At 41.2% G+C, this 25,314-nt stretch overlaps 1 protein-coding gene across 3 annotated transcripts in view; it reads left to right on the top strand.

Moving 5' to 3' along the window:
* Nucleotides 1-25,314, top strand: part of LOC124722973 (spindle assembly abnormal protein 6 homolog) — a 262,501-nt gene that overhangs the window by 222,753 nt on the left and 14,434 nt on the right. For all 3 annotated transcript variants that reach the window (XM_047248141.1, XM_047248142.1, XM_047248143.1), the window contains 2 exons: nucleotides 3,204-3,364; nucleotides 22,017-22,081. In XM_047248141.1, the coding sequence (XP_047104097.1) occupies nucleotides 3,204-3,364; nucleotides 22,017-22,081 (226 nt within the window). The remainder of the gene's footprint in view (nucleotides 1-3,203; nucleotides 3,365-22,016; nucleotides 22,082-25,314) is intronic.

Below are 25,314 nucleotides of genomic sequence, written 5' to 3'. Positions count from 1 at the left end.
ATGACAACCAAAATGAAATGAAATCGCACCCCAGACAATCACTCCTGGTTGTCAGTCTGTATGGCAGGTGACAGTCAGGTTGGTGTCCCACCATTGTCAAGAGCATCTCCAGACATATCGTTGCTGGTCATTGCATCTTTGCTGGTCATTGCCACCTGGAACTGTATTGACTGGAGTAAAATTGTTTTCAGTGATGAGTCCCAATGATGAGCAAAGACATGTCTGGAGATGCCCCAGATAGTGGTGGGATATGTGGTGGTCTCGGGTGACATTTAGTTTCATAACAGAACGCCCATCCAGCAAAGCAGTACGTCGACAATACAGTTCTATACCCATTTTGTTGCCCTTCAAGGCAAGCCATCTTGGGCCTACATTTCAGCAAATGGTGAGAGTTTCTACTGCTTGTCTCCCCACTAGCCAAACCCTATCTTGGCCAGCAAGGTAGTCATATCTTTCCCCAGCTGAGAACATTTGGAGCATTCTGGGCAGAGCCCTCCAACCATCTTGGGATTTTGATGATGTAATGCATCAATTGGACAGAATTTGGCATGATATCTCTCAGGAGGACATGCAACAACTCTGCCAATCAACACATTACATCCCCCATAGACATCTTGCAAGGTGGTAACACTGGAGAAACTTCAGGAAGAAATAATACTGGTGCACGAAGAAGCCTCCACCATACATCTTGAGATGGTTTGCAGAATACAGATGTAAAACTAGATAGCAAATGACAATTTTAAATCTTCACTTAATTTTCTCTCAATTTTTTGGAATAATTTATTTATTTTAACCTCGTTTATACACTGAGGTGACAAAAGTCATGGGATAGCGATATGCACATATACAGATGGCAGTAGTATCACATACACAAGGTATAAAAGGGCAGTGAGTTGGCAGAGCTGTCATTTGTGCTCAGGTGATTCATGTGAAAAGGTTTATGACATGATTATGGCCGCACAAAAGGAATTAACAGACTTTGAATGCGGAATGTTAGTTGTAGCTAGACACAAGGGCATTCCATTTTAGAAATTGTTATGGAATACAATATTATGAAATCCATAGTGGTAAGAGAGTGGCAAGAATATAAAATTTCAGACGTTACCTCTCACCACGGACCATGCAGACGCCCACGGCCTTCACTTCATGATTGAAAGCAGCAGCATTTGCATGAAGTAAAGCAGAAATCAATGTGGAATGTACAATGAATTTATCCGTTAGGGCATTGTCTTGCGATTTGGCATTAATAGGCTATGGCAGCAGAAAATGGTGCAAGTACCTTTGCTAACAGCAAAACGTCGACTACAGTGCCTCTCCTAATGTTGCGACCATTTCATTTGGACACTGAATGACTGGAAAACAGTGGCCTGATCAGATGAGTCTCCACTTCAGGTTGGTAAAAGCTGATGGTGGTGTTAGTGTAGCGCAGACCCTACGAAGCCATGGACCCAAGTTTTGAACAACACACTGTGCAAGTTGGTGGTGGCTCCATAATGGTATGGGCTGTTTTTACTTGGAATGGATGGGCCCCTCTGGTCAAGCTGAATTTATCGTTGACTGGAAAAGGATACGTTCATCTATTTGGAGGCCACTTCCAACTAGTCATGGAGTTCATTTTTATGGATGACTATTTGGCATCTCACTGGGCCACAACTGTTTGCGATTTGTTTGAAGAACATTCTGGACAATTTGGGCAAATCATTTGGTCACCCAGATCGCCTGATATGAATGGCATTGAACATTTATGGAACATAATCGAGAGGTCAGTTCGTGCACAAAATCCTGCAGCAGCAACACTTTCACAACTATGGATGGCTATAAAGGTAGCATGGTTCAATATTTCTGCAGAGACTTCAAGTGACTTATTGAGTCCATACAGTGTCAAGTTGATGCATTACACTGGGTAAAAGGAGATCTGACTCAATTTTTAGGAGCTATCCCACGACTTCTGTCACTTCAGTGTATCTTCTCATGTATCAGGCTCAAAATTTTTACTTTTATTGATGCTGTATCATAATGATGCAGTGAAGTCTAAATAACTCCATGAAAAAGCTGCTGCCTTCACACTTGTGACTACTCTAAGGAATAGCAGTACCCCTTCCAATTATTCTACCATCAACCCAGCCAGTTTCCCCCTTGTGTTTCCTACTCAACTGCAACCAGTGATTTGTAAAAACTAATGAAACATGAATATACTGCCTAAAATAAAAAGCCATTTGGTAGTGAACTACATTCATGTTGATCTTATGTATCCAGTTAACCCACCTCCATACTCTATATCATCAACCTGCACCAGGACTGAGCCCCATCTCCTCCACTACCAAGACTCCACCACTTGCTGCCTCCCCCTCCCCCCTCCTACCTCCTTGCAGTCACTTACTTTCCCCTGTGCTTGTGCACTTGGCCACTACCATCCCTTCAAACTCCAATTCTGAACCTGGGCACTTATTCTGTCTTTCCCTTGCTTCAAATGTGTCCATTTACTGCCCTCTAATTTCCAGCAATTTAGGGAAATACTCAGAACAGCATGATTTGTGTCAGATATGACAGTTGATTCTTCTTCTTCTTCTTCTTCTCCTCCTCCTCCTTCTCCTTCTCCTGAGGTTGTGGTAAACTTGTCACATGTACCTTGCCAGTGGCCTGCTAAAGGCAATAATTTTCTGTCCTGGTGGGTGACTCAATAATTCATAACTTGTCTGTGCAGTCTTCATTATACTGATTCCCAAACACAGTTGTTACCTCACTTTTCTGGACCTGGAATTTGATGAGGAACCATGATTGTGTGGTATTACTTAGGATTATTCTGGTTTTTTCATCAGTACTGCTTTGTGCTCATGTCACTTGCAGTTGTAACTTGCTCTCTCTAATGTGTTTTTGGCCATCTACTTAGCATCACTCCTGGTTTTCTATATGCTATGTCGATGGCTGTGATTTGCTTAGTTTGCATTTGGTTATGACACAGTCCTCCCCACCCCTGTTCTTAGGAACCTGCCCCGTTTGCATTTTCCCACTTCCCAGGACCTGGCTACTTCACAGACCCCCCCCCCCCCCCCCCCTTTTCACCTCCCATCTCCACTCCAGGCACTATCCATTCTTTCCCTACTTACCCTCTTGTTTCCCAGGATTCAGCCCATGTACATTTTCATATTTGTGTTTTTGTTATTTTGCCATTTTAATAGTGTAATTTTCTTCGTATGTTGCAGTGATTTCGTATTTGACGAAGCAGGTGAAGAATACAAAGCTATCTGATCCCAACACAGGACTTCATATGACAAGCAGTGCAGCTCTGAAACAAAGTAGGCTACCACTGAGCCACCAGCATTCATATGTGCCTACACCCTCTTCATCCGACACACTTTCTCTGGTCAGTTTCGGAACCGTTCGGTTTTCAGCAGTACAGTTCTGCATAGTTGTAGAATGTCAATATATTTTAGTAAATAGAAAAATCATAGAAACAGGGATTAAGCATCTGTCCTTAATCAAATAACAGTAGAAAGCAAACTTCACAAATTTAGTCATACTTTAGTTTTTTACATTGCTCCTGCCAGAGAGAGAGAGAGAGAGAGAGAGAGAGAGAGAGAGAGAGAGAGATGTGCTGAACATGAAGTTTTATAATTTCCGTATACCTTAGTTTTCTTGTTAGCTCAATTTCTATACTTGTAAAAATACTAGTGAATCTGACAGTGCTTCACAATTGCTAAATATGTATGGGAATTGGATATACATCCTAATCTCTTTCTTCTCCCTCTTTGTCAGTCTGCTGTTCATGCCTCCTCTCTCTGCCAGTCTCTCTGCCCATCTACTTCTCTCTCTCTCCCTCCCTCTCTCCCTCCCTCCCTCCCTCCCTCCCTCCCTCCCTCCCTCCCTCCCTCCCTCCCTCCCCCCTTTCCCTCCAGTTCATCCTTTCACCTCTCTCTGCCCATCTGTTCTTCCTCCCTATCTCTGACCTTGAGCCTTGTTTATTGTTATTGCAAATTCAGATTCGATAATAGTATTTTAATCATAAGTAGATACACCATAAATACAACTTTCCTGTTTTCTGTGAAAACAGACTGCAAGGAAGAAAAGACATCTGCACATTTTTGTGTGTATTTGAGAGAAATAATTTGTCTAATCATTTAAATGCCGCACTGTTGTAGTTAAAACTCACAGCATAACAAAGCATTTTCTTTCTCCCAGTCAGGTACTTTTTGAGATTTTTGTTAACAATGTGAAACAAGAACCTGTCTTTGTATAGCATATAGATTTCTTTTGTTTGTAATCTATGTACAGCTATTACAAATAGTACAGAATAATTATGATATCCAACCTAACTTGTGGCAGCATCCCTGGCACAAAGCCATCTTGTGACATCTCATTTCGAGATGTATTAGCAGTATACTCTATCTGACCCTCAAACAATTGTCTGTGATGCATAATTGATGGGGAGTAATGCTCACAACATCCTGAGTATTCGAAAAATGAAACATGATTGGGCTGAGCTGCATGCTTATAACAAGACATATTGATTGTTCTTGTATCAACATAGGTATGTAAAAATATGTGCAATCTAGGTATGTAAAAATATGTGCAATGTAGAAGCTGTAGTATTGATTTGTCAAAGATGAGATCCTGCACAGCCTCATGGAAAACACACAGTAGAAGCATTTTCAGCAATCGTAGGAATGAACAGAGTTGTATGGACTCAAATGGGTCCTATTTTGAAGGTGAATACCACTACTTTTATATATTTGGGGACTATTTCAAAGCTGCCATATCGGCCTCATGTGTTTTGGGTCAGGCTATATACATCGCATCTCCAAGTGGAGCATGAGAACATGTCTTTGGCAAATTACTCTTCCAAACGTCTGAGTTGATTTATGTGAACGAAACTTTTCACAGCATAAGGATAAAGTTCAAAGTAAAAAAAACAGTTGCATACAAATACTTTACGACAAATGATTCTTTGTACGTTACTGACAGTGCAGTTAGCCTTCTGCTGCCGAGCAGTGTGTCATCAGTGCGCAAGTAGCTTATTTAGCGTTCATATAAGTGTAGCAGTCAAGTTGAAAATTTGTTTGAGTGTTCTTAGCACACTTGTTCAGTTAAATCCATCAAATGATTTTCGTATTTTGCAGGGGCAGATTTGCATTTTAATATCTGTGACGTGAAAAGTTGCGTAGTCGTCTGTCCTTTGTTTATTTCTTTCAAATAGTTTTCGTGTGTTACTGACAGTACAGTTACCTTCTGCCGCCGAGCAGTGTACAAGTAGCATCATTACTGCATTTACTGGGCAAGCTTGTATCTTAATAACTGTTTAAATGTTGTGTTGAATTGTTTCTACACTCTGTAGATTATTTCAGACGTTCTTTGCACAACAGTATTTAGCATGGATAGGAACTGCGACTGTTGTGTTCGGATGCGGGCTGAGTTGGCATCCCTTTGCTCCCAGCTTCAGGCAGTGTTGGCTTCGGTCACACAGCGTGAGACTGTTGCCAATGGGTATCACTGTGGGAGTCCGGATGGGGGTTTGTCGGGGGACAGCCAGCTCGTCCCACACATCCCCCAATCGGACTACCGCTGTGGCTGCCCGGGATACTGCCTGCATTGAGGCTGACCCCTCACCCGTGGTAGAGTGGGAGGTCATCTCGAGGTGTGGCAGGGGGCGGAAGACATTCCAGAGGGCTGAACGGAAAGTCACTCCAGTTTGTCTGATGAACCGGTTTGAGACTCTGTCTCCGGCTGATACTGATCTTCGGCCGGACATGGCTGCTTGTCCTGTTCCAGAGGTTGCCCCTCAGTCTGCAAGATCTGGGTGGCCACAGAGGGTGGGCTTACTGGTAGTTGGTACCTCCAACATCAGGTGCGTAATGGGGCCCCTTAGGGATGTGGCTGCAAGAGAGGGGAAGAAAACCAATGTTCACTCGGTGTGCATACCGGGGGGAGTCATTCCAGGTGTGGAAATGGTCCTTCCAGATGCCATGAAGGGTACAGGGTGCACCCATCTGCAGGTGGTCGCTCATGTCGGCACCAGTGATGTGTGTTGCTATGGATCGGAGGAAATCCTCTCTGGCTTATGGCAGCTATCTGATTTGGTGAAGAGTGCCAGGCTCGCTAGCAGGATGAAAGCAGAGCTCACCATCTGCAGCATCGTCGACAGGACTGACTGTGGACCTTTGGTACAGAGCCGAGTGGAAGGTCTGAATCAGAGGCTGAGACGGTTCTGCGACCGTGTGGGCTGCAGATTCCTCGACTTGCTCCACAGGGTGGTGGGGTTTCGGGTTCCTCTGGATAGGTCAGGAGTCCACTACACACAGCAGGCGACTACACGGGTAATAGGGGTTGTGTGGCATGGACTGGGCGGTTTTTTAAGGTTAGATGGCCTTGGGGAAGTACAGAAAGGGCGACAGCCTCACAGGATGCGGGGCAAAGTCAGGACATGCAGGGACCAAGCAGCAATCGCTATTGTAATTGTATACTGTCGAAGCTGCGTTGGTAAAGTACCGGAACTTCAAGCACTGATAGAAAGCACCGAAGCTGAAATCGTTATAGGTACGGAAAGCTGGCTGAAGCCAGAGATAAATTGTGCCGAAATTTTTACGAAGGCACAGACAGTGTGTAGAAAGGATAGATTGCATGCAACCGGTGGTGGCGTGTTTGTCGCTGTTAGTAGTAGTTTACCCTGTAGTGAAGTAGAAGTGGATAGTTCCTGTGAACTATTATGGGTGGAGTTTATGCTCAACATCTGAGCTAGGTTAATAATTGGCTCCTTTTACTGACCTCCTGTCTCAGCAGCATTAGTGGCAGAACAACTGAGAGAAAATCTGGAATACATTTCACCTAAATTTCCTCAGCATGTTATAATCTTAGGTGGAGATTTCAATTTACCAGATATAGACTGGGACACTCGGATGTTTTGGACGGGTGGTAGGGACAGAGCATCGAGTGACATTATACTGAGTGCACTATTCGAAAATTACCTCGAGGAATTAAACAGAGAACTGACTCGTGGAGATAACATCTTGGACCTACTGATAACAAACAGACCTGAACTTTTCAACTCTGTAAGCGCAGAACAGGGAATCAGTGATCATAAGGCCGTTGCAGCATCCCCGAATATGAAAGTAAATAGGAATATAAAAAAAGGGAGGAAGGTTTATCTGTATAGCAAGAGTAATAGGAGGCAGATTTCAGACTACCTAACAGAGCAAAACGAAAATTTCTGTTCCGACATTGACAATGTTGAGTGTTTCTGAAAAAAGTTCAAGGCAACCGTAAAATGCGTTTTAGACAGGGATGTGCCAAATAAAACTGTGAGGGACGGGAAAAACCCACTGTGGTTCAACAACAAAGTTAGGAAACTACTGCGAAAGCAAACATAGCTTCACTGCAAATTTAAACGCAGCCAAAACTTCTCAGACAAACAGGAGCTAAAGGATGTCAAAGTTAGCATAAGGAGGGCTGTGCATGAAGCGTTCAGTGAATTCAAAAGTAAAATTCTATGTACCAACTTGACAGAAAATCCTAGGAAGTTCTGGTCTTACATTAAATCAGTAAGTGTATCGAAACAGCATATCCAGACGCTCTGGGATGATAATGGCATTGAAACAGAGGATGTCACGCATAAAGCTGAAATACTAAACACATTTTTCCAAAGCTGTTTCACAGAGGAAGATCGCACTGCAGTTCCTTCTCTAAATCCTCGCACGAACGAAAAAATGGCTGACATCGAAAGAAGTGTCCAATGAATAGAAAAGCAACTGAAATCACTCAACAAAGGAAAGTCCACTGGACCTGAAGGGATACCAATTCGATTCTACACAGAGTACACAAAAGGACTTGCCCCCTTCTAACAGCCATGTACCACAAGTCTCCAGAGGAACGGAAGGTTTCAAATGATTGGAAAAGAGCACAGCTAGTTCCAGTTTTCAAGAAGGGTCGTCGAGCAGATGCTCAAAACTATAGGCCTCGATCTGTTGTAGAATTTTTAGAACATGTTTTTTGCTTGCGTATCATGTCATTTTTGGAAACCCAGAATATGCTCTGTAGGAATCAACATGGAGTCCAGAAACAGCAATCGTGTGAGACCCAACTCGCTTTATTTGTTCATCGGACCCAGAAAATAATTAGATACAGGCTCCCAGGTAGATGCCATTATCCTTGACTTCCGGAAGGTGTTCGATACAGTTCCGCACTGTCACCTGATAAACAAAGTAAGAGCCTACGGAATATCAGACCAGCTGTGTGGCTGGATTGAAGAGTTTTTAGTGAACAGAACACAGCATGTTGTTCTCAATGGAGAGACGTCTACAGATGTTAAAGTAACCTCTGGCGTGCCACAGGGGAGTGTTATGGGACCATTGCTTTTCACAATATATATAAATGACCTAGTAGATAGTGTCGGAAGTTCCATGCAGCTTTTTGCGAATGATGCTGTAGTATACAGAGAAGTTGCAGCAGCAGAAAATTGCAGCGAAATGCAGGAAGATCTGAAGCGAATAAACACTTGGTGCAGGGAGTGGCAACTGACCCTTATGTATTTTGAATACATAGAAAGAAGGATCCTTTATTTATGATTATATGATAGCGGAACAAACACTGGTAGCAGTTACTTCTGTAAAATATCTGGGAGTATGCGTGCGGAACGATTTGAAGTGGAATGATCATATAAAATTAATTGTTGGTAAGGTGGGTGCCAGGTTGAGATTCATTGGGAGAGTCCTTAGAAAATGTAGTCCATCAACAAAGGAGGTGGCGTACAAATCACTCGTTCGACCTATACTAAAGTATTGCTCATCAGTTTGGGATCCGTACCAGGTCGGGTTGACAGAGGAGATAGAGAAGATCCAAAGAAGAGCGGCGCATTTCGTCACAGGGTTATTTGGTAAGCATGATAGCGCTACGGAGATGTTTAGCAAACTCAAGTGGCAGACTCTGCAAGAGAGGTGCTCTGCATCCCGGTGTTGGTTGCTGTCCAGGTTTCGAGAGGGTGCGTTTCTGGATGAGGTATCAAATGTATTGCTTCCCCCTACTTGTACCTCCTGAGGAGATCACAAATGTAAAATTAGAGAGAGTCAAGCGCGCATGGAGGCTTTCTGGCAGTCGTTCTTCCTGCAAACCATACGCGACCGGAACAGGAAAGGGAGGTAATGACAGTGGCACGTAAAGTGCCCTCTGCCACACACCGTTGTGTGGCTCGCTGAGTATAAATGTAGATGTAGATTCCATAGTACTAAAAGAAGTCTTATTTTTTGCATCTTATGTGAAGCACGTTAGGTACACAGTCCACTTGATCAGTCTTCCATACACCATACTGAAGGCGAGTGTGATAGCTTACCAGAAGTCTCACTATGTGTGTCTTAAAATGTTGCACTAATGATGCCAGAACTCTCTGAGAGGCACCTGGGTTAATCACAATATCACATTGATACTCATCAAGAGATTCTTGCTATATCAAAACCTCTTCAGCATTCTTCATGTGATAGATCCAGTGCCGAACTGTCTTAGTAATTATGCCATATATTTGACCAGTCTGTTGATGAGCTGATAGCATTTATTGTTACCATTAATACTTTCCCAAGCCCAGACACGAGGAGGAGGTAGTACGTCGGTAGTAATTATTTTGCCTGTTCGTGTCTAAAGTCCCAGTATTTTTAGAACAACAATGGTCTTGCTTATCACTGATGACAGCATGGGTTTCACAAAATCTTTCTGTACCTAGTCATCCTACAGTATTTTGACTTATTGTCTTCATCTTCATGCAGAGTGCGAAGTGTTTTTTATTCATGCATTGTTGTATGTGTTTTCAACATCATTGACATGCTGATGAACCTGTTTATTTCCTGCCTTATTTCTTCTGCTGGTGATCATGAATGAATGACCTGTCTACATCATAGATCATTTGACACAAAAGTTTTTTGAATTCCATACCATGCCATAATGAAAAACATTATTCTGGAGAAACTAGCATTTGGGCCACACTTACAGTGGCTTTATTCTGGGTCATCTTTTACTCAACAGTGTTATCATCTTAATGCTACATAGCCAGTACTGTAGCCAGTCTGTGTTGTGGAGTTATATCATAAATCATCTTATATATTGCTACAGTTCTCTGAGCTTTAGCAAAATGTAGTGTTTTGGAGAGCTCTTCTGATACCTATGCATATTTTACTCTAAATGAACTAGACATGATTGCTTGTACATTTATTCTAATTCACTGGTACCTCAACAAGTAACTTCCAATCGGTACATTACAGTGAATGGATGCCACCTCATATGCTAATGGCAGTTGTGAAAATGATCAGATTATATGAGACAGTGAAACTGAATGTGAAGAGATCAAATGCAAAACAAAGCTCTGCCCACAAGGCCATAAAGCAGGATAGTAAAAAAGGTATCTAGAAGTATATGTTCAGAAACAAATACTTTTTGTTGTAATATGGGCTGGTTCTTGTGTCAAGACCAGTCAATACTCAGTGGTTTAGATTATCTTCCTGTTCACACTCCCCTGAGGGGACTCAAGGCTCTTTTGTGAGATTCCGGTTTCTGATCCTTTTGATTTCTTTTCATCTTTTCTTTTCAGCGTTTTTGGTCACCATTTCGGATTGTCCTCCTCTTCTAAATTCTGTCTCAGTAGTGTGAGCCAACTGAGAAAGAACATCTTACTTAGCATCTTTGGTGTGTGTGGCCTTATCCCTATTTCATCTTTTACTCAACAGTGTTTTCATCTTAATGCTACATAGCCAGTACTGTAGCCAGTCTGTGTTGTGGAGTTGTTATGCACCCTTCTGATTGAGACCCCCTGACAACACAGGAATCACACTTCTGATACCTGAGCTGCTACCTTCCTGTATATGCCTAGGTGTGGTTTCTTGTCATTCTGGAGCATCAGAACTCTTGGCAGTGGTTGCCATGTCAGAAACACACAAAGCTCCAAAAAACTGACCATTCCTCAATGACCACCTCTTCAGTTGGGAATGCTTCCCCTTATGCTGCTTCTTATGACCCTGCAATCTTCCCTTCTCTGACTACCCTCTGGGAGGAGGGCCATACTAGCCAGCTTGCAGTGCAACCATTTCACCACTACCTGGTCTGCACCAGGAGTAACAGTGACACTTTCACCACCATCAAGCCATTATTTTTTGTAGAAACTATCGTAGACAGGTTCGGTGAAGTGTATTCTTTGAGTAAGGTGATGCAGTTTGATTCACTGTTTATCAAAATGTCTTCTGCTGCCCAGTCTGTGGTCCTTAGTGCCTTTGACCATCTTGGCAGCATCCCGGTGTCCATTATCGCTCACCTGTCTTTGAATATGATTCAGGATGTAATTTTTCATCCTTCAGACTGGTGAGGAACTCCGAGCCAAACTGGCACATCTAGGCATTCGCTTTGTTTGGCACGGCATGTTCAGAAAGGTCATAAGAATAATTGCATTGATCATTGATACTGCTACCTTTATTCTTGCATTTGAGGGGGATACCCCCCCCCCCCTCCCGGCAAGATCAGGGTTATGGTTTATTGGTGTTTACATCCCGCCACCCATGATGTGTTCCCAGTTTTCACATTTTGAGCACATCTTCCTGTTGAACAGCGGCCATTTTGTGTGGTGAATGTGGATGCCCACTCCATGAGGTGAGCCTCTGCATTGTGCCACCCATGTGTGTTAATTGTCACGACCATCACTCTCTGTGCTCACCAGATTACCTAGTTTATGAGAAGGAAAAGAACGCACATGAGTAAACGTAACTTGATTGTTTATCCTAAACTGAGGCTTTTCAGAAATATGACAGTCATCACTCTGTGTCCGTGACATCTACCTTTGCCTCTGTTATGTCCTTTCCACCATCTCCCTCCTCCTTATCCCAGTCCTGCCTCCCTCTCCTCACCCCTCCCCCTCCCCTGTGGTTCCCATGCCCTCCACTCTGGGTGCCATTCCCCCTATCCAACCGAAGTGTTCCCCTTCTTCATCATCATCATCATCATCATCATCAGCCAGTGATGGGGCCACCTAATGGGACCATTTCCTCTGGCATCTTCCAGACCTAAAGCCTGCTGCCTCTCTTCAGCGTTTGCTCCAAGGTTGCCCACTCTCTCTCCATTCCAGATCTTGCTGCTCAGTCTGTTTCTTGTTTATGAATATCGGCCCATCCTTGTGATGGATGATGATTTGGTGGCATGAGTAGCTTCAGCCTGTCCACCTCCCATTCTGTGCTTACTCAGTGGAACTGTAATAGGTCCATCTCAGTCCGGAGCTCTGCCTTGACACCTAATGCTTGACAGTGGTACCCCAGTTCCATTTCTTGGGGTTTCTTTTTGACAACTAGCTTACGTTGTTGTCCCCATATCCACCTTTTGAAGATTGGCTGTTGCCAAATACTCAATGTCATTCAGTTCCTTGCCCACACCTGTTGGGGTGTGGAACATTAGACTTCCCTCCACCTTTATTGGGCCTTGGTTCATTCCCATCTGGACTATGATTGTAAAGTTTATGGCTCATCTGATTCTTCCACACTGCTCCTCTTGGACCTGATCCACCATTGTGGTATCTGTTTGGTGACCAGCTCATTTTGCACTAGCTCTGTTGATAGTCTTCTGGTTGGCACTGGTGTCCCCTCCCCCTTTCAGTTCAGAGGTCCCAGCTCCTGGTTTCCTGTGCTATTGCTATCTGCTCTTTCCCTGCTCACCCCTCATATTCTATTCTTTTCCTGGCTCTGGGATATCACCTGCCTGCTGGTCACCCTCGGGTGGGTTTACCATTTGGGCTCCACCTTGTCTCTCTTTACTGCAGTTTCCATCCGTCATCCTCAGGTGGGTTTACTGATTGGGCTCCGCCTTGTCTCTCTTCACTGCAGTTTCCATCTTCCTTCATTGTCCTGTTCCCCATGTTCTCCCAACCCCCCCTTCCCCCCCCCCCCCTCCCCCCCCACCCCCCTGGTTAGTTTCTCGTCCCTGGATTCAGCCGGATTTCTCCCAGGGCCAAAAGCCTCCATTGCTCTGATAGTGTTCTGTAGTTCGTTCTGCCGGCTTTTACGAGAGTTTTGGGATGCTACTGTTTTTTATGCCGATGGCTGTAAATCCACCGGTCATGTGGAATATGCCTTCATGTCTTCTGTTGGCATGGAACACCATCTCGTGCCTGCCACATGTGGGGTGTTTACTATGAACTGATGGCCATTTAGCGGGTTTTCTGCTGTATTAAATGGTTCTCCCTCACCCAGCTTTTGTTACATATGGATTCGATGAGTGGCCTTCATACTATCACCTGGTGTTTTTCCCCTCAATGCCTTGGTCTCTCTCACCCACAACCATTTTTCTCAACTTGGCTGTGATGCTTGTTCAACTGATTTCTTTTAAGTTCCTGGCAGTGTTGGTATCCCGGGTAATGAGTTTACTGTTTGTCTGGCTGAGTGTGGGGAGGGGGGTTTCCTACCACCCCTATTGTGTGTGATCCTTCTCAGAGCGGATTTATACCTTCACACAAATTCCTCTTTGTTCAGTTGTGGGCCTAGTCTTCATGCGATTAACCAGACTCCTGCCAGGTGACATTCTTCCTACCACCTCTCCCAGGAGAAATCAACCATCTCCATATCAGGCATACCTTGTTCACCAATCATTTATTTCTCTATAAAGAGCAGTCTGCACTTTTTTTTGTTGCGGTCCCCCTCCTTTGATGGTGATCCATATTTGACTGGACTTCCTCACCTTTTGGCCCTTTGCACTAAATATTTCCTCCCGCACTCCTTGTTAGGGGTGCTAGCGGATGACCCTTGTATGGTTACGTCCATCCTCAGTTTTCTTTGTGGAAGTGATTTGTCCTCCTAGATTTAAGTACCAGAATTTCCTTCCCTTATTTGAATCCCTTGTTTATCATTGGTGTTGATTTGGGAGACCATTGTGCTTGCCAGACATTTTGTCTGATTCTTGTGCCATTTGACCCACCCTTTCTTGTCACTTCTTACCCTGGTGTTGTCCACACTGTGCCGTGACCATGGTACAGCATGGGGATTGGGATGTGCCGGTGACAGTGCCGGCACCCCGTCACGAGTAGTGCCTCTGGGTTGCCCCTGCTTTTTCCCCTTCCCACCTTTCCCCCTCCTCCCCACTCCTCCTGTTCTTTACTCTTCCTGCCACCTGATGTTCCTTATGCCCCTTTGTTTTCTCATTTTTCCGTCCCATCTACTGGACTGCGTTTTGGTGTTGTTCCTCCCTTAGTTTCTGACACCATAGATTGTGGGACCGATGACCTCACTCTTCGGTCCTCTCCCCCCCACAACCAACCAACAAACATGTTCACACTCGTTGCTCATTTCTTAATGATTGCGTTTGTAGTTAGTCCTCTGATTGTGATGCTGCTGTTAGACACGCTACACAGCCAGCCAGCCCCAGACTTCCATTTGTCATCAAGCATGGGTCTACAAACTGAACTCCTACATCCATTTTGTATATTCTTGTACAGGGGAGACATTTTAATTGAAAGTCGTTTGCCCAGTGTTGGCAGATAAATACGATATTGCAGTGCCTGTGTTGTTCAGAAGTATGAAGCAGTGTTCCTTTGGACATGAATGCACATTAGGTATACAACATATTTGTCTCTTTGTGTGCTATTATTCGCAAAGACCTGCTTTTTGATATCTTTAACTGTTTATTAAATATGATTGTTATTACCACTTGATTCCCAATGCATCAGGACGGGAATGGGTGCATCTCACCTGGCCATCTGCTGGGTATAAAAACCAATGAGAATGGAATGCAATACCATTCTGCTCTCAATGAGAGCACATATGTAGAAGCAAAAGGGTTAAGCATACCTTTATTAATAAATGCCATTTCTTATGGAGCTTTCTGTATACCTGGCAGACTTAATCCTGCAAGATTTCTGAACAAAGACCTCACCAAACCTTGGAATTACTACCCTCGACTATGGGAGATACCCAGTGACAACAACTTGAGATGTAGGATTTGGAGGAGCCTGAAAAGCACCAGAAAGCTTGTTGCTCCATTGAAGGCAAGTCTAATCGAGTATGGCAACAGATGTGATTGTGGCAAATACTAGAATGTGGAGCATCTTCTGACATGCACACTAACTGTCCCAATCCCAATAAATATACCCTTGATGAATTATGGTAGGGAAGCGAGGAAGCATTTGATGTCACACAATTTTGGGCTGAACAGCTTTGATCTCTGTACATGAAAAGGAATGTAAATGAAGTTGCATTCAAGATTGTTTTAGCAATACTCAGTGTCAAGGTGGGCATAAACTTATTATTTCATCTCTCTATTGACAACCACTATCCCATCTAGATAAAACAGAAAACCTTAGTTCACTAGTATGTATATTCCCCAATCATACTGTCATCATTGGAGGCGATCATAATCATTCAACAATCAATTGTAATAATCAAGAGTTTTGTGAAAGGTGGACATGACAAGAGATGCTATCAAGCGGTACTAAATGCCTAGTCTGATACCTAGAACAGGTAGTCACGAAGCCCACTCTTGATGAAAATATATTGGATCTAATAGCAACAAATAGACCTGATGGTTTTGAAAACATCAGTTTTAAACTGGGCCATTGACCACGAGTTATTTGTAGCAATAGTTATTACCCAAATACAAAGGGCAATTAAAACAAGTAGAAAGGTTAATATGTGAGCAAACTGGATAAAGAAGCAGTAGTATCATATCTCAACAAGAAACTAGAAACATTTCTCTCTTGACTGAAGCATATAGAAGAACTGTGACTCAGTTCAAAAGAACAACTGATTATGCAGTATCTATTAGAACAGTTAATGATGGAATGGAGCATCCAAGGGATACAGTGTCAATTACAGTACAATATGAGCAAAATAAAACATAAGGCTATGAGTGGAGAAATGCTAAATGACACATTTGGCTGTCACAAAGACAATGTATAAAGACATGAATGACTGCAGTAGTAGAATTGTATCCAAAGGCATCTCACAAAACCAAATGAAATTCTGGTCATGCTTAAAGGCTGTCATTGGCATCAAAGTTGGTGTACAGACACTCATTAATTGACACAGGAACTGAAATTGAGGGTGGCAAAGCAAAACCTGAAATATGAAATCCCATTTTAATGTTTGTTCACAGAGGAACTTGTAGGAATAATGCCCCATTTTAATTCTTGCTCTAATGCAGATGTGATTGATAAAGATTTTAGTGTTACTGGCATTGAGTAACACTTGCAATGGCTAAAATCAAACCTCCAGCTTGAAATGGAATTCCTATTAGGTTCTATACAGAATTTGTGGCAAAGTTAGCTTCTCTTTTAACCATAATATACTGTAGATCACTCGTTGGTATTCAGTTTAGCAGAAGTGATCTACAAAACTACAGTCCAGTACCTTTGACATCTGTTTGCTGTAGAATGTTAGAAAAATATTCTGATATCAAACATAATGATGTATCTCAAACAGAATGACTTTCTCCATACTAACGAACATGTATTTTGGAAACATCTGTCATGTGGAATACAACTTGTGCTTCTCTAATGTGAGAACCTGAAAGCCATGGATCAAGGCAGTCAAATAGAGGAAATTTTTCTTGGCTTTCGAAAAGCATTTGACCCAATATTTCACCTATATGCACTACTGAAAATACAATCACATTGGCTATCATGTGGAAGTTGTGATTGGACTGTGAACTTCCTGATAGGCAGGATGGAGGATGTTGGGAGGGTTGTTGACCAGTTTAGAAGTAATTTCATTGCAGTGCCATGGGAAGCTTGTTGTTCATCTTTTTATGTTGCTAATCTGACAGACAATATTAATAGTAACTTCAGAATGTTTGCAAATGATTCAGATATCTACACTGAAGTGACAAAGAAACTGTTAGAGCTGTGCATATTCAAATACAGAGATATCTAAACAGGCAGAGTATGGTTCTGTGGTCGGCAATGCCTGTATAAGACAACAAGTGTCTGTTGCAGTTGTTTGATCGGTTACTGCTGCTACAATGGCAGGTTATCAAGATTTAAGTAAGTTTGAATGTAGTGTTTTAGTCGGCGCACGAACGATGGGATACAGCATCTTCGAGGTAGTGATGAAGTGGGGATTTTTCAGTACAGCAATTTTGCGAGTGTACTGTGAATATCAGGAATCCGATAAAAATCAAATCTCTGTCATTGCTGCGGCCGGAAAAAGATCCTGCTAGAGTGGGACCAATGACGGTTGAAGAGAATCGTTCAACATGACAGAAGTGCAACCCTTCTGCAAATTGCTGCAGATTTCAATACTGGGCCCTCAACAAGTGTCTGTGTGTGAACCATTCAACGAAGCATCCTGGATATGGGCATTCGGAGCTTCGAGGTAGCGATGAAGTGGGGATTTTTCAGTACAGCAATTTTGCGAGTGTACCGTGAATATCAGGAATCCGATAAAAATCAAATCTCTGTCATTGCTGCGGCCGGAAAAAGATCCTGCTAGAGTGGGACCAATGACGGTTGAAGAGAATCGTTCAACATGACAGAAGTGCAACCCTTCTGCAAATTGCTGCAGATTTCAATACTGGGCCCTCAACAAGTGTCTGTGTGTGAACCATTCAACGAAGCATCCTGGATATGGGCATTCGGAGCTGTAGGACCACTTGTGTTCCCTTTAACTGCACAACACAAGGGTTTATGCCTTGCGTGGGCCTGTCAGCACTAACGTTTTATTGTTGATGATTGAAAACATGTTGTCTGGTCGGACGAGTCTTATTTAAAATTGTGTTGAGCATATAGACGTGTACAGGTATGGAGGCAACCTCATGAATGGGTGCATCTCACCTGGCCATCTGCTGGGTATAAAAACCAATGAGAATGGAATGCAATACCATTCTGCTCTCAATGAGAGCACATCTGTAGAAGCAAAAGGGTTAAGCATACCTTTATTAATAAATGCCATTTCTTATGGAGCTTTCTGTATACCTGGCAGACTTAATCCTGCAAGAGATTTCTGAACAAAGACCTCACCAAACCTTGGAATTACTACTCTCGACTATGGGAGATACCCAGTGACAACAACTTGAGATGTAGGATTTGGAGGAGCCTGAAAAGCACCAGAAAGCTTGTTGCTCCATTGAAGGCAAGTCTAATCGAGTGTGGCAACAGATGTGATTGTGGCAAATACTAGAATGTGGAGCATCTTCTGACATGCTCTCCTGCGAGAGCGCTTCTGTAAAGTTTGGAAGGTAGGAAGACGAGGTACTGGCAGAAGTAAAGCTGTGAGTACCGGGCGTGAGTCGTGCTTCGGTAGCTCAGTTGGTAGAGCACTTGCCCGCGAAAGGCAAAGGTCCCGAGTTCGAGTCTCGGTCGGGCACACAGTTTTAATCTGCCAGGAAGTTTCATATCAGTGCACACTCCACTGCAGAGTGAAAATCTCATTCTGGAATCTATTCCCAACAGGTTGCGAGATAATATTCCGAATGGTTGTTTGGAAAGCGTTACTTTCAAAGTTAATTTCGTTTTACGCAAGGTGAACTCCGTGAGCGAATGGTCAATGAATTTTTTAAATCACAGAGCGTTTGAATTTCATTCAAAAAGCAAATCTTTGACAATGACTATTTACAATATTTTCGAGCCCAGAAGATCAGACATTTATGTCGTTGTGAAAAATTTTACTGGCACATTTGTGTGATGTAACACGCACAAAAAAGATCAACATTATGTGTGAAAGCTTAGCTTCTCTTGCAGCTTGTTAATCTTAGATACCAACATTATACGTGAAAGCTTTTCTTTTCTTGTAGCAACACTATGTATAGTAATTTAAACCGTTACCTTTCCCTATTTGTGTGTTCGCGCTACTTATTACTGATGTTGCTATTGGCTGACTACAGCACATGTCCTATGCTCTGAATATCCGCTGTCATCGGCTGGAGAGATCGCTTGCCATGAGCTACGATTAGATTACAAAAGCACATTGCAATCTTGATTTCAATTCTTCAGAAAGTAACATGCGGTGTTTGGTGGAATCCGAATTTATACTTTCGTAATACGAAAATATGCAGTGTACATCTTGCTGCACTTGAGACATCTTTCCAAAACTGTGTTTTTCCCCGTGAGTTTTGTATTCTAAAGTGCCGGGAAATTCTACGCCGGTGTATAAAACCACAACCATTGAAAGGATTGATAAGTTTTACAGTTCCGAGGAAAAGTATGCTGTTACTTAACACGGAAAAAGTGTATTTTCATCCAGGAGAAAGTGTATTTTTAATCGAAAAATCCGGGATTTTTTTTTTCGATCACATAAACTCCCTGTATTAATATGTAATTTCATTTACACCTATGAAACAGTCAGTGTAACGTAATGGTAATAATTGAATGTTTCATATGGGACAGTGGACTGCAACATGTTGAGAATACTGAGAAGGAACAGGAAGATGATGAAATGGGTAAGAGACACTGCAGCAGTCCAGAATGTCATCATGGCTACTATGACAGTAAAATGTAGAAAACAGCAGTATAAAATGATACAAACTGACAAAACATGGATTAAGGGAAATCTCTGCTATATTCTTCCAGATGACGATCTAATTAGAAATTAACAGATCACAACAGAAATAAGCAGTGTCATAAGATATGTACAGCCAAAAATTATGACATGTTGAAAATTTTATTAGAGACGTTTATTCAGCAGTGGATGGAAAAATAGATGGTGGCAATGTTGTTGCAAATTACTAGGCAAGTCTGTTACGAGAGGCTAGAAGACAGAGAATAATTACTGATTGCTATTAACATCATAACTGAAAAGTATGTCATGGTGAAACAATAGAACATCTTGACAAATATATGATGAATAATTAAAACTCAACATGGGTTAGCTTGGGTGTTTGATTTTTAGAATGAAAAGAGTACTAAATTGAACCAAGACACAACCAAGACAAAAGAAGTTTCTGAAAAAATTGTTTTGGTGCCTGTTAGAAAGAAGAAAAGAATACAATATTTATGAAACAAGTGAGACTAGAGTTTAATTCTTGTAAAATATGGTGTCATTTTACATTTGTAGTTGTTTTAAGTAATAGTTAAAATGTGATATAATTTGTTCATTTTTATGTAAGTATTTTTACTGTACTCATTGTAGTTGTGCAAGGGGTCTTTCTGTTGTAGATAATTTTAAAACTGGGGCAACCACAGCTAAAATAGTTGTACATGATTGCTTGACAGTTCATAGAGTTAACAGTTGTTTTTTTTTTTTTTTTAATTTACACGTGTTAAAACTATTATAATGAAACTGAATGAAGTGTCGAATGATCTGCTGTAGCTGTATTTGTTCTGGTCACTTATAAACCCACACAACAGGTTTCGCAACTTTTAAGTAGCACAAAAACGGATTTGTATATACGTAATAAATACAGTTTGCAAGTTAGTACCAAAAGAAAGTTACTTACAAATGCTATGTCATAGGTTACAGAATGCTGCAGAGTAACAATTGGTATGGCTAGGTAAAGTTTTCAGCCCTCCTCAATTGATAAAAAACAATAATCAATTGTTTAAAAAAAGGAAAAAAATTGTCAATAATGAATATCATGTCAAGAGCAAAGGAATATGATTAGAAATCAGAACTGATCCCTAATTAAAAAATGGTGAAAAAGTAACGCAAATGAAAAATAGATGGGGACTATCCCCATGTGACATGGATCAACAGCCAAAAACGGGACTGACGTGTGTTAAGTCATGAACTGTACTTTTTCTGATTAACATCTGCTCTTGTCTGCCTACGTCAAGCAACAAAATGCCCGTCATAGATGTTATGCAGCGAAGTACTGGGCCCTGTGGTGACTGAAAAATAAAATAAAGCTAGTGTTGAAAACTAGTAATCTTGAAATCTACTTAAAATTGTTTTAACTGTTATTGTAGGGCCTCCAGTGGCCAAAAGGAAGAAGCATATACTGCTCGTCAAACTTGTCAAAAGCAGACATGCTCATGTGTATTTGCCACCAACATAGCAGCTGACAACATAAGCTATGAGTGTCCTGTGTGTTGTCTAAGCCTGTGCTGTGGCTGCTGTCTGGGAACCAAGACGGTGACGGAAATTGAACTAACACTGACAACACATAAAATAAGAAAGTGCATTGCTAGTGCTCTGCTTAGGACTTATGGTCACCATGCAAACTATTAGTCTTGGCTCCCTGTTTTACATAAAACTGAGCCTGAATGATACTAAATATAATAATGTTGCTAAGATGAACTGCTTATTTCTGAATCATCAGAACTTATTTCTGAATCTTTAAAACAGTTTAGACATTAAATGGAGCAGATGACCTCCCAGTCGACCTGGAGCGGGAGTAAACATGAATGTTAACATAAAAAAGCTGTAATAAGTTAGCCAACTGATTAGCTGTCGAGACCCCTGACTCAAAAAATTTAAATAGTCAAAAGTAGCCAATAAAGCTCGGTGCCTTAACTCCGTTTGATTATTGAGATTCTCATCATGGGACTGTCTTATGGACTTTACTATATATTTCTTAAGCATATTTAATACAGTGCTGTTTTTCTCTTTGTGTAGTACCTGCAAATTGTTATGGAGGTCTGAAATAGAATGTTGATTATTACATAAGATGTTAGCTAGCACAGATTTCGAACTGCTCACGTTGAGAAATTCTTTAAAGCGAATTTTGAAACTCCTACCCATTTGCCTAATGTACTTTTGAGAACAGTCATTATAGGAAATTGAATAAACCCCTGTGTTCTTATGTGGGTTGCTGATTGTTCCCTGTCTTTATACGTGGAACCTACATTCTGTGGAATAAAAAAACACTAGATTTGCAAAACTAGTTGTATGGGTCCATAAGTGACCGGAACAAATACAGCTACAGCTACAGCGGGCCATTGGACATTTAACACCTACATTTTGAAAAACTGTTCACTGTATGAATTGTCAAGCAATAATGCATGATTATTTAATTGATTTTAACTTTTGGTTAATGTGCTGTTACTACTGCTGCTTCTAGTTTTAGCACTGACAAAACATTCAGTATCTTGATAATTGCTTAGTGTGTTATGTAGTATAAAGTTGATACTGACTTAAGTTTCATTTTAGGGTTCACTCAGCATATCAGGTGCTACAGGATACCTGCATCAGCAACAGCAGCAGTCATCTGCACAGTATGTATTAAATATGCATCATTGTAACTGTGTGTGAAATGTTCCTAGAATAGTCCGTTTAACAGAAAAGTCATTAAAATTAATTGTATTTTTTGTTTCCATCATATTAGTTAGTTGTTCTGGTATAGGGCACACCAGTGTTACCAGATTGTCTTAAGGCAGGCTTCATTTAACTGAAAGTAAGTGCATTTTGTCCCAAATTGTCTAAGGTGATTTAAATGCCAGAGGTATGGCCATACTGCCTTAAAATGGAAAATCAATGCAACACATGCAAGACGAACTAGAGCCGCCTCTGAACCAGAGAAGGTATGATCTCCACCATGGTGCATTAATTCACAAGGCAGACACCCAGACTGGAGCCAGGAATGCTCTGACAAGGGAATGTTCCAGTCGGACAAGTCAAAACCTCCCATGAAATATTTTATATAGGAAGAATACGCTGAAAGAAACACAGCGTCAAAATTTTAGCTACCAAGACAAACTGCAAGAGTGTTCTAAAAAAGAGAAATAAATAAATTGTTGAAAATTGCCAAATTTGTAGCTTTTCTAGTGGCTGGAGAAATGTACACTCCTTACTGTAGCTGTATCAGACAGTGCATGTGCAACACGGCAGGCACATATCCTTGGGTGATGGCACGTTGGTAAACAGATAACACAGCAGAACACAATCGTAATTTGTAAAGAGAATTTCAGTTTCTGTTGATAGTTCCTGTGACACAATTGGTCACAGTTACTATTCGATCAGATTTGCAACTTGGTTAATATCCATCATAATTAGCAGTTGTGTTTGCAGTATCGCTAGGTGTTAACAATGGAGATAAAACTGAATTAATTTTCTTTGTGTTTCCTTCATATAGCCTCTGTGTTTGTGAGAGTTCCAAAGTAATGTGGAATCAAATTAATGTTGCACACCATATGGGCAAAGATGGAATATGAAGAAAGTGGTATGTAATCAGAATCACCTACTTTTCCTGAAGACCTACATATGTGTTATTTATTGGTTAACATTTTGGATGTTCATTCAAATGATGTTGAAATTTCCTTAGAAATTGTGAAAACCTGGAAGAAATGACTCTGACAATTCCGTAAATTGTAGTTCGAAAAATGAGTGTGGTGCTAATTATAGTCCATAACAAAAATACAGCACATTTGTAGCCTGAAGAATAGAGAGAGAGAGAGAGAGAGAGAGAGAGAGAGAGAGAGAGAGAGAGAGAGAGATCGACTGGTGCAGTCGATGGATGCTATGACACATTTATATAAAACGATGCTATTGATAAACTGTTTCTGCAGCTTTATCTGTGTCTTCAGGAACCTCAAAGCAAGTCAGCACCAATTTTTTTTTTTTTTTTTTTTTTTTTTTAATTGTCTGTTTAGTTGCAAAAATCTTGTAATCAGCATAGTAAAATCTGTAAAAATGAGAGAGAATGATTGAAGCAATCTCCTGACAAAGGACCTGCGGGCTCCTGGGCCTCTTTTCTGGTGGTGTGTTATAACAAACCATCATATTGTAATTTAGAAACTCTGACGTTTTAGTTTTGATGTGGTTGTGCTGACCGAAGTTATTCATTTGTTTGAAATGTCATACCCACAAACAACTTTTGGCATTGGGAATGTACCATGATTAGTTCTGCAAGTTGTTACATTATTTTATATGTCTTGTATTGTTGGATATTGTATTTGTATTATTATACATCGTATTATTGAATTGTATTATGCATATTGTTAAGTAAGTTGTTGTAGCTGTGTCTACCGTTGTTTTAGGGTTTCATGTAATGAATACTGATGAAGAAATGATTAGAAGTGAAACGCTTTAGAATAAGAAAGTGGGTATGAAACGTGAGGTAGAGAAAATAAAACAACAAAGCGGAAAAGAATATACTTCACAATCTGGTACAGCTGTAGCAGGCAAGACTTTCAAAGCAGTAAAGAAATGTTGTTTAAAGGAGTGTTTAAAGAAAATAATCTCTGAAGCTCAAGCAGAAAAGTTTAACTATTTTTAGTCGCACAGTAAAACGTAGCAGGATGCAATTGTAGGTCAGTGTTTAAATAAACGCAAAGCTATAATAAAAATAAAGACAGTCAATCCAAAACACGTGCCAGTGTAAATGGGAATCTGTTATTGTAAATGAAGGGGAAGCTGTCGAAGTTTGTCGATCTATCTATGATACAGACTCTTTACCAAATTTCTGTTAAGTATATATGTGTTATTCGGGGGAAAGTGTCGAATGGCAGCTTCTTTATGGAAAGAAGAGGCTCACATACCAGTAGGTCTCATAAGCTGGACAGTGATGTGTTTGATCTATTAAAGGCACTTCTTAACATGATTCCAAGCAAAACAAGCCATTACTCACAACACACATCTGAACAGAAATATTTTGAAAACACTGAACTTAACATAAAAAATCTATGTGAATTGTTTCAGGAGTACTACAAAGAAAATACAAAACAATATTTGAAAATCACTTACAAAATGTATTTTCATTGCTTCATGGAGGGAAGGAAGATTCGGTTAAATGTCCCATTGATGTCAAGGTCATTAAGGACAGAGCACAAGCTCAGATCTTGGATTGTGTGGATGAGGAAATCAGCTGTATCCTTTCAAAGGAACCATCCTAGCATTTGCCAGGAGTGATTTAAGGAAATCACAGAAAACCTAAATCTGGATGGCTGAACACAGGTTTGAACCATCGTCCTCCCAAATGCGCGTAAAATGCACTAACCACTGCGCCATCTCACTCAGTTTCATTGTTTCAAGTCACTTAACACATATAGCCACCTAAAAACTGATGTCTATAACTTTTGTACAGAGTAAAAGCAGAAGTTAACAAATGATCCTAAAGACCCCTATCAAACAGTGTGTTTGCAGCACCAATTCAAAGTTGATCAGTATAACAGAATACAAGAAGATATGTTAAAGCAAAGTAAGAATGATCATACTTGTGTTGTTGTTGAATTTGACTATGGTAAAAATTTGCCAGTTCGAAATTAAATGTGCCAATGCTGTTTTAAAAATGCCTCCTCTGATGATACATTTTTAATGTTCACATTGATAACAATGGATTGTCCTACATGTACAGATTTGTGGAAGGGTAAGCTAAGAAAGGACCTGACTCTGTTATTTTATTTCTGTCATTCAGTCAATGCGACCGAAATTTTGGCCGCCTTAAATCTGTCGTGGAGAGAGAAAAAAAAAGGGGGGGGGGCAGTTGTTGGCAGTGCTAAACCTTATCTGG

Source organism: Schistocerca piceifrons, chromosome X, assembly GCF_021461385.2.
Source record: "Schistocerca piceifrons isolate TAMUIC-IGC-003096 chromosome X, iqSchPice1.1, whole genome shotgun sequence".
Taxonomy (NCBI): domain Eukaryota; kingdom Metazoa; phylum Arthropoda; class Insecta; order Orthoptera; family Acrididae; genus Schistocerca; species Schistocerca piceifrons.
The sequence above is the reverse complement of the archived record's forward strand: the minus strand, read 5'-3'. Positions and strand labels throughout refer to the sequence as shown.